At 39.1% G+C, this 10,775-nt stretch overlaps 1 protein-coding gene across 1 annotated transcript in view; it reads right to left on the bottom strand.

The window, feature by feature from the left end:
- Positions 1-615: 615 nt before the first annotated feature.
- The window catches only part of LOC104500618 (tryptophan 5-hydroxylase 2-like), a gene marked incomplete at both ends in the record, with an annotated part of 11,718 nt that continues 1,558 nt past the window's right edge, over positions 616-10,775 (bottom strand). Inside the window, 4 exons of the mRNA XM_010144287.1 lie at positions 616-812; positions 6,076-6,143; positions 9,433-9,533; positions 9,643-9,826. Of these exons, the coding sequence (XP_010142589.1) occupies positions 616-812; positions 6,076-6,143; positions 9,433-9,533; positions 9,643-9,826 (550 nt within the window). The remainder of the gene's footprint in view (positions 813-6,075; positions 6,144-9,432; positions 9,534-9,642; positions 9,827-10,775) is intronic.

Below are 10,775 nucleotides of genomic sequence, written 5' to 3'. Positions count from 1 at the left end.
CTCGACCCTTAACAGGTATTTTCAAACTTAATTATGTAATATACTGATCCCTTAATAATAACATGAAACTGAAGTATCAGATCACCTATGGAATCCCATTGATTTTTTTCAATGTATAAATATAATAACTAGTTTCATGAGGTCTTGAGAACTCAAGAAAGCCTCACATTCATCAAGCTGTACAATGTGTCAAACTTGCTCTCCTTTTAGATTTGGTTATCTTGGCATTTTATTTCCTCTTTTACTTGCCAGGGTATCTAGGTGCTGCCCACTGCAGTTATAAGAACTCCCACCCCATGGCAATGAGCAGAGCTAACTCTGGTCTTTCTTTTCATTATACTGAAGGACTTCTCACACCGTGCAAAAGTAACTTCATGTGATACCTGTTCAGCTGTTTAATTCCTCTCAATTCATACTTGCAAATACATACATAAAAGTGTCTTGTCTCCACAAACTCTCTGCCATGGAGAATGTCAGAAACAGAATGATACTTCAGGCTAAACCAAAGTTCACTGACAGTGCTGGGAGTCTTTTCATTCGGTGTGCATTTCATAGTATCCGAAAAGAGTGTTTTCATGAAACTACATCTATTGACAAACTAAATATGAATCTTACCTTTAAGAAAAATAGAAACATCTTCCAGCTGAGGCACATTATCCTCTCTGTATCCACAGTATTTGGTCAGCAGAGGAAAGTTTTTTAAATATTCACGACAAGCATGGGTGGGATAGAGTTTACTGAGTTCCCTAAATACCACCCCCCATGTTTTAATTTCTTCAGCTGTATATTCCACTCTGGGAATGGGTTGACCACTGTAAAAAAATAAAATAATACAAAATACATTTGAATATAACCAAATTCAAGACAGACTGTGGATAGCAAACTTTGTGAAAAGTATTAATTTAAATAGATCAAGACAGGCAGAGACTATTAAAACTACTAAAAACTGTTTTAAAATGACAGCTAGATGCTTTTGTCATAGAATTACTTCTTGATGTTATGTTGTACTTATTACATTCATTTCTTAAAAACTGTATTTCTTATTAAGCAATGAGACTATTTCTAAATCTTTATACATATCATAGTAGATGAACTTCTTACATGCCATGTTCCTATAACAAAGTAATACTTCTCCGTTCATTGCCAGTGATGCCTTTGCAAGAGGTTAGCTGAAGAAACTGATTCAGTCTAACTCAGATTCAGTTAAGACCATCAGCAGACTATTCTTCTGTAAAGAATGCCCTTTGCATTCTTTAAAATACATAATACTCACACAGCATCATTACCTAATATTTCACAAAATGAAGATGTCAAATGCATAGATGTTTAGATATATGTGGATCCAATTAATATATATATATTCGCCGTTTAGATTGTTGCTTACATGTGCAGATATGTTTGGAACACCAAATTCTTGTAGGACAACATCATGAGGAAGCTCATCTCAGAGCCAACAGTCTAGCCTAGGTGAAAGCAAGCCTCTAAATACATCTCTCCTTTTCTTCCTTCTGCACCATTCCTCTGCCTCCTCCCCCTTACACAGATGTACAGAAATTGCAAAGCAGGAGCCTTCCAGTGTACCTGCTCGTCTGTCCCTGGCATTCAAGATTTACCTTGAGTGGTTACTGCTAATTCAAAGCTGACTGGTGGTGTGAAGAATGCGAAGAGCTCCTTCCAATTTGCACTGAATTAGCTGTAAGGAATTTCCCATGCCATGGTCACTGGCCATCATCACACGTCATTAACTCCCCCTAGAAACTTCATAATCTTTCTCTGGATTTAATGTTCTCAATCTATAGTATCTAAGTATCTTAGTATCACAATCTAAGGCAATATAATCTGCCTTCTCCTCAGGTATCTTCTTTTCCCGCACCATAGCAAAGTACAGTTAAGCAAGGAGATTCACAGGACCATCCTCCGCTCTACCAGTTACTATCTCCAGCACTCCCAGCCCAGTGCTGCAGCCTCTCTCTGCAGACAGCACCTGAATGGGCCTACTGGGCATGGAGAATGCCACTGTATCAGGAGAACTGCAGTGCTGGGCTTTTGCTGGGGATCGGCTCTCCATCTTAGTTGTTGCCAGATTCACCATCCTCTCCACCGTATGAGGTAACAAAGCATGAGCCCTCATGCCATATGCAACTGCCACTATGCAGTCCCTACATGCACAAGAGAGGACTGTCTGTCCTACATTCATCATGGCTGTCCCCTCATCTTTATTGAAAACTTACCATTTCATCCCCTTGCCTTTCACTATATCAAACGATTTTGATCCACGGCACTTATCTGTCAGTCAAAGGCTACTCTGTACGAGACACTTGTTAAGGACTCACTGAACATCCAATACATCCGCTAGTTCCCCTTCAGGCACTCTTCTGCAGACACGACAAGAATGCAACACATTTAATGAAGCACTTCTCATCAATAGAAGCTGCTCTGGATCTGTGTCCATTCTGCAGTGGGAGTCAGTCCTTCAGGTACAGTATCTGTCTTCACCTTTACACTTTATCACCCTTAAGCTGCCTGCCAGTTCATAGAAAGCATAACACATTTATTCTAAACTGTACTGATACCAACAGTTTGCTGCTCCACCCTACCTGTGCAGCAGCCTTGTCCCTTTTCCTTACACCTGACCTCTACTATGGATACTGCCAGCACAGGTCAGCACTGGCCTAGGAGGAATAAATGCGTGCACCAGCGGAAAAACTCAGGTTTCTATTTCGCCTGTCACTAGAGAGGTATAAACACAATCAAAGATCTGAAGCTTGGTCACTGCTCACTAAAAGGTTTATAACTTAGTTATTGTTTCAATTAATTCGTTAGCACAGCAGTATGGTTCACTGAACATTAATTCCTTAATAGGATCTATGCTTAGGAGAGCTGATCTTATTTCCAGTTGATAATGATATTGCTTTCTTTAAGGAGAGGATCAAGGCAGCCAGACTTGAGGGAGGACCTATGCCTTTCTCACTCAGCTCTGCAAAAATCTCATTTTTCTCACCCTCTTATTTCAACAAGCAAGACCCACTTGCACTCAAACATTTCAATAAATCACAGAAATGGCCAACCTGCGTAGCCAGTTTTCCTGTGGCTGAGTAAGATGACTCTAGAAGCTAACCCATCCTGAATTCTTAGTTCCCCTTATTAAAATAAGGTCTTTCCATTCTGTCATGGTCATGAGCTATCAACTCATATTATGAATACCCTCTTAAACATCGTATTTTTCTTTCAGATTTAATTTTCTTAATACTTTTTCAATCCTTAATCAGTCTCAAGTGACTAATTAGCAAGATTAACACATTTTCCCTATCTTTAGGATAGAAACTAAGTGAAGAAGGGAGGAATATTTTTTTTTTGGTCCATTTATTTCATACAGCTGATCTTTACTGCTGTTCTCTATCAACTTAGCTTTCCCTTCAACACCCAGCACCAGCAAATACCTGCTCCTCCAAATTCATTACTTAGTGGTTTTCTTTCTCTCTCCACTACAGAGGCCTATTTATGTTCAAGCAAAGCAGAGCGTCTACCACTACAGCACACCACCAACTCATAAAAGAAATGCTGATCCAGAATTTTCAACTCAACAAATTTTTTTTACAGAGCCAATTCCTTGCAGCCAAATCTCTCTGTTATTTTTTAAAGAAACAAATATGGGAGCTTTTTACACTGCAAAACGAAAAGTAGAAATGCATCAAGCCTCAGTAAGTGTCAGGGTGGTCACTTACCTGGAAGGCACTGAGAGGTTCAAGACAACGCTCTGAATTTATCCCTAAGGGAAGCAGTCCTTACAACAGAGCTGTTCTTTTTGTATAAATAAGTAAATAGTCATTAGACCACAGAAGAGAGTTTGATGAGACTGCAATGTAGTGTCAAAACACCTATATTAGGATTAATCCTGAGTTCTCCAGCATGGGTAGCAGAAAATTCTTAGCTGTAGCAGCATGGAGCCCTCCCTGAGCTGATTTTCCTTTCTTCAGCGTGGCTGCAGAATGCTGAGGGTAAATGCCTCCCTGGGCTGTCTCTACAGGCATACCCAGAGACAGACTGAGCGTACAGCCCAGCAAATATGGCACATCCCTGAGGTTAAGCTAACCACTGCAAAAGACCTGAGAAGTATGAACACGATTTTGCCACATTTTAGGTAACTGCGCTAAGCACTGGCCTCCCAGTCATTTTGTGGTCCCTGGCTAAAAATATTTCAAGTATCTTGTTTTCCTTCTGCTTGTAATACTAGGAAGGGTTTGAAATCTTTTAAAGGTTTGAAAAGATCAGTGGGATGATGGAGTACTTTTGAGCAATTTTGCTGAAGCACAAGATCTAGCCCCCAAATAACCGCTGGTTTGGGTTGTTTTCATTTTCATAATATGCCTACAGAAATGGTTCTTGAGCCTTCAAAATCTAAACAAGGAAAGGATTTTTCCTTTTCTTTATCTGTTTTTCTGGGAATATGCAGGATTACACTACGTCATTTTTGTGAAAAGATGTTTCTCACTCGTTTCAGGGCAGGAAAAAAAGAAACCTTTGTGGCAGAAGACCAACCACTGCTTAGTGAGCCAGCTGCATGATCTTTCCAGCACTTAGGCAGCTGAGAGGGAGAAGGAAAGAAGCTATTTCCAGCAACTGGCAGCTGTGAAATGCATGGCACTGCTGCTACCACCATGGGTAAATGGAGAACTATCTGACTTACTAAAAGAGCTCTAGGAGCACACAAGTCTGCCCTTGTTCACAGGTACCTGCTTGACATTTCACACTGCAATAACTGCTAGGTGAGAAGCACCAGAGGCATTAGATGGAGAATAATATAACAAATCAATCAGCTGTAAACAAACAAGCAAAACAACTGTCTCGATTTACATTTGAAAGCTGGCTAAACTTAGGACCTACCTGGTCAGCCTAGGAAGCTTCTCTACCAACCATCATCCTGCCCCCAGCAGGCAGCAGCTCACTGTGCTGGATGAATGTCCTGAACGTCCAGCTAAATAAATAATCCACTGGCAAAAAAAAGGGGAACTCACACTAGCTAGCACTGACGCATTTATTAAATTGGTAATAGCTTAACAATAAGAATGGTACAAAAGGAAAGGAGAAATATAATCAGGATTATATGGTCACAAAGCAAAGTTAATCCTCCTGTCACCCCAGCCTTCTGCAGCCCATATGCTAGCTTATATTAATAACAATTAAAAAAACACACCTGAAAAATCATAAAGAATCTACCTTATAATTGCTTCCTGACAGGTTATACCTTCTAAGAAGGGAGAAAAATTGTTGTGTTTTCTACTCTTTAAACAAAACAGGTAGAAATCCCAGAGAAGAAAAATGAAAAACCTGAAGAAGTGTCATAAAATGGAAAAGAACACGAAATTAGTATGTTCTTTCTCTTTAGAATGAGGGCTTAGGTCTGTTGCAAATAAAACGTAGAGTACGGATAGAATTAGATGAATGCTTCTGTGACAAGAAAATTGCAACACAGTAGGTATTTTTAGGTAGCACAGAAAGTTTCTTAACTTTCAGGGGCAGTAAATGGAAAACACTGACTTGACATGGAAAAAAAAAATTCAAAATGAGAAAACACATGCAGTGTATTTGTGTGCAGGCACCAGCTCCACAAACTGCAGAGAAATCCACTGACTGAATTCTGAGAAATTCAGAGCTGTGCTGGCAAAATTGATAAACGGCATTTTGCAGTGTCCAGTATAGTAAGAGCATGGAAAGAAAATAATAATTTGGGGGTTTAGTGAGTTCATCCAACTACATACGGATGCTAGATACGTGCAATTCAGCAGCACCTTTGTCATTAAGACACACCAGCATTTTTAAGAGTTTCTTAAGTTTAAACAGCAATAAAAAAATGCTGAAGAGATAGCGTCTACCTTTCAAATGCTTTATTTGCCGGTATCTGCACCAAAAATGTGATGGGATTTCAAGCATCAGGTTTGTCACTTATAGCTTACACTAAACTAGTCAAAGTTTAAAGGATGACTTTGTCTACTGTTAAACTTCATCCTACAGAATTAAGTAGAGCATGAATTCCAACCAGTCAGCAGCACTGGGAAGAATTATGCCAGTACTTACTATTTATAGCTCATGGCAACATCCACGAAGTACTTTCTTCTCTGTCGATAGACATTGTCTTTAAATCCCTTAAGCAAGGAAGAAGAGAGTAATTTGCAATAAGGACAGAAAATTAGCTGTAAGAATTATAAAATAAATCATTAAAGTGTTTATTTAGTACCTAATTATATTGTATTTTGATTAACAACATCTACTGGTCTGCAAGGGAAGATAAAGATTTCTTCACTTTTTTCCCCACCAAAGTCCCACAGGAGTTTTTTCAAGGTTTATGCATAGGTGTAGTCACTCATCTGAGTTGAAAGATGTTAAAAAAGGGCAACTTTTTCCTTGTCATTTTGTCTCATTTAAGGAAAATTAATCTGAATGGAGACTTACACGCAGGCACAAAGCAGAATAATTTACCTATCCTCCATCCATCTTTTTTCGCCAGGAGAATGAGGCACCCAGAGTTCATACACAACTCATTTTAAACACGCTACTTCAGCAGCTGCCATCTTAACCAACACATTAGAGACTGAACCATTAGCCTCCAGCAGCAAATATGCATATTGCTCAACCTGAGTTACAGAAGAAGGGCTCTACCAAATGGCCTACGGTAGGCTCATATCTTTTCCATATTAAGTGCAAAAGAGTTGTAGAATACCAGCCCTTTGAGCTATTTACAGCCCTTTGAGCTATTCAAACCTAAAACAAGATCTCTTCCACACCTATAAAAGTATTCCATACTTCAGGTTTTGGACTACAAAAAGAGTTACCTATTCTCAAGGCAGAACTGCCAGCCTCTTGAAGATGAAAAAGGGTGAGAAGCTATCCAAGTTTCCCAGTTAGTAACCCAGAGAGTGTAATTAAGTTTTCCCTGGTCAAAGCTGAAAAGTAAAATGCATTTTTTCCTTATTGCTTACATACACAAACTCAAATCACTAAAGGGAATGAAAAGATAACATTGTTTGATTTGAAGTATTTGTACGAGCTTCCAGGAAACTCAGAAAGCATTTTACTGCACCATAACCAAAGCTGAGCTGCGGGTGCAGAGTAAGAGAGGATATCAGAGGACTGCAGTAAACCTTTGAGCCTCCACTCCTACACGGAAAAGCTTTTTGACTGGAAAAAAGTTGTTGTAATCTGGGGGAGCCTCCTTGTCTGCTTAATACCTTTTGACATAAGTGCTGAGTTACTCAGCTGCAGACCCTTCGAGAGCTGAAAAGTGATGGAAGACAGCGCGGGGGATTTAAAAGCCTGTCACAGCTAGTGAAACTGAGACTGAAACCATTAGCCCATATGAAGCGGGTTAGAGCTATGCTGCTGAAGTGGTGCTATACTGGTTCTGTAATAGGGTAATTCTCTTTGGTCCTCTGGCACCTACATGCCACCGCTACGGATGAGGGCAGGCACCAAAAGTGGCCCTGGAAAGGCCAGTCACAGATTTTACAGTTTTTTACCCCCATCTCTAATACCTAGCATGCTGCATAGGCTAACAAATGGTGTGTGAATTATGTTTATAAGAGTTCCCCCAAGTGTAAAATATATATTCATATAATGCAAATATCTTTTTCTCATTGTCTGTAAAACTGAAGGCAGATTTTCAGCAGAAGGCCAGTCACAGATTTTACAGTTTTTTACCCTTTTTACATCTCTAATACCTAGCATGCTGCATAGGCTAACAAATGGTGTGTGAATTATGTTTATAAGAGTTCCCCCAAGTGTAAAATATATATTCATATAATGCAAATATCTTTTTCTCATTGTCTGTAAAACTGAAGGCAGATTTTCAGCAGAGCACTCAAGTATTTAATGAAGGCACCAGCTCAGAACATAAAACAGTATCAAATGGCCCGTCACAGTCATCGACTCAAGGCTAGAATGAGCTGTTCAAACCAAATTACTGTTAATGGCTGAATGAATCCAACAGACCTTTCTATTCTGAGAAAATGTGAGGTAAATCCTAGTTTGTCATCAAAAAGTATATGGCAGAAACCAGGATCCAGGTTCCCAACTGTGAACCCTCAGATGGGAAGGGCTCACACATAGTAGAGAAGGCTGGGAACCAAGAGAGGCAATAATGATTATTGTGGCTGATACACACGCAGGTGACACCAGAAACAGGGAAGTAGGGCTGCCAGGGGACATTGTGATGACATCTTTGCCTGTGTGCACAGGCGTGAGGGTCTGTGCCTGAGCTCCCACCACAGCATGGCCACTGCAGGAGCTGTGGAGCACACAGGACAGAAGGCAGCTGAGTGCTATTTCTGCACTGACACAGAGCCTCAAACCCAGGGCTACCAAGAGTACCTGCTACTCCTCAGCCAACAGTCACTAGAGAGGAGTCCATGCAGGCACCACAGTAGCATGGTATACAGGTGCATCACTAGAAAGTCCCCTACACCAAACTGATCTTTCTGCTGTCTCTTAGAAATTCTTCAGGGCCTTTTTTCATCATCTTGGACAATATTGTCAAAAATGTGTGTGACAAAAAACAAAGGAGACTATCACCTATAGTTAAGTTTCTGATTCTGTCACAAGACAATCTTACAGTCAGGTATCTTAGTTCATCATCTACTTCCTTTCAGCTACAAGTTTCTACAATACCAGTTTAATTCTCGCTATTTTAGGAATGAATACAACTAGTTAGCACAAGTATCTTCCAGCCAAGTCACTGAAAGGTAAAAGCTTGGAATTATAACAAGTTACACAAGTGCCTGCAAACAGCTGCCATCTAAAGACTCAGAGGTTAAGCATTTATGGCATCAGCCAAAAGAAATAAAACAACTAAAAAATCTCTTTTTCTGGCTTTTGCATTGAGCATTTGGCACAACTGCTGACACAGCTTGTGTGAAACGCAGGCTTGTATGCTATCACCAAGGTCAGGAATCAATGTGAGGCACCTTCTGCATTCATGCAGGAACAGGAACATGTTGCTCTGTTTTATTTTGTAATTATCTCCTGAGCGCCCAAGGAAGTCTTCCTTCATAATTCTTTCTTCTCTGACACCTAGGTTAATATAAATTCTTACCTAAGAGCTACTTGTAGCAGAATTGAAGGTCTCATTGATCTAAACTCTTCAGAGTTTGAAACCTTTCTATCAACTAGTTAAAAAAAAAAAAGAAAAAAACAAAATGAAAGCCATACAAAAGGGAACATAGTTGTTAAATAGTAAATTTTCTGGTGGACTTCCTTTATGGGTGTCCTACTACAGAAAAGAAAATTAATTTACTGTAACTACTGCAGAGAACTAAAACCTCACCTTCTGAAAACCATATGCTCAAAAAAGTACTCAGCACCAGCAGTCAACAGGCTTTTTATGTGACTAGTGAATAACCTGAACAAATTACCTATAAGACAATTTTATGTTACACTTACAGGGTGATCTGCATCCAGCTCAGATCCATACATCAAAACTCTCTGTGAGCATTTGTCTAATTCAGATATCTTCCTGGGGAACCAAGGGACACAGTCGAGATCTGTAGAAGAGAGAATGCGAGTTGAATGTACTGGAGCATAAGACTATGGAGATACCTGTGCACAACCGTTTGTCAGCACCTAGATCAAGTGATACAAAAGCAGCCTTGCCTTCTTCATCAGTCCAGATGTTTTCTGGTGGATTGAGAGATACGATATTAGTTTGAAACTTGAGCAGCTGTATCAGTTCATTAAATTCTTTCTTACTGCAGTCACAGTCCACAAAAATTTCCACCTCCGAATTTCTCCTCTTTGATTTTCGTGATTCAATATGAACCATACTCACATGTTTTTCCTGCGGAAAGATGAAATAATGGATGGAATACAGACAAACCAGCTAGAAGGGCAATACTGATGGCATATTACTCAGGAAATTTTTTTCCCAGTTATTAAAAGATGTTTTCATTTAAAGTCCTTCACTTTGTATGTACACAGTTCGGTAGTGACACTTTAATAAATACTGAAGGAAAAAAATCTGTATAGTGAAAGTAAAAATAAAAGTATTATATTTAATGAAGAAAGTCAACTTAATATAATTTTATCTACCAGGACAATCTCTTACAGAGGACATTATTATATTATAATTTTTAGAAAGGAAAAAAAACCCTAATGCAATTTTACATTTACCTTTGCTATGAATAGTAATTTCTAATGCAATTTTATTAGGCAATGTGCATAATAATAACATTAATTTAGCTAGATTTGAGCGTGCTTCTTTAAATAGGTGCTGTTAAACATATATTACTTCAGCATCTCTTATGAACATGTGAGGAAAATAATATTTTTGTCAGGATAACTGTGTATCAGTCCTTATCTATCTTTCTTGCAGTAATTTTCAATAACCTGAAGTGTTAATAGCAATAAAACTCTAATAAAATTAAAATCTAATTTAATTTATTCTCTCTTACCACATCCCCATCAAAACTAAATGATGTGACAAACATGAGTGTGTAAACACTTCTACCAGGAAAACTTTCCTGTAGGATATCTCTCCCACCACAACTACCAGTCTGCCAAGGGTGTCGTACAATGACAGGTACCTACAATGTGTTATGTCTGACCTGATCTAGTGCTGTGATAGCCTTGCTTCAAAACAGGAGGGTGGACTAGATCACTGCTTTCAACAAGTACTCCTATTGACTCCGATTTTTCCATTTTTGCCAGACAGAAACTATTCTCTCACTTACTCAGAGAAGCCAGTAAAACATGATTTTACTTCCAAGTGGGAAGAACTCCATGCTTGC

The sequence above is a fragment of the Buceros rhinoceros genome, unplaced genomic scaffold (genome assembly GCF_000710305.1).
Source record: "Buceros rhinoceros silvestris isolate BGI_N320 unplaced genomic scaffold, ASM71030v1 scaffold41089, whole genome shotgun sequence".
NCBI classification, from domain to species: Eukaryota; Metazoa; Chordata; class Aves; order Bucerotiformes; family Bucerotidae; genus Buceros; species Buceros rhinoceros.
The sequence above is the reverse complement of the archived record's forward strand: the minus strand, read 5'-3'. Positions and strand labels throughout refer to the sequence as shown.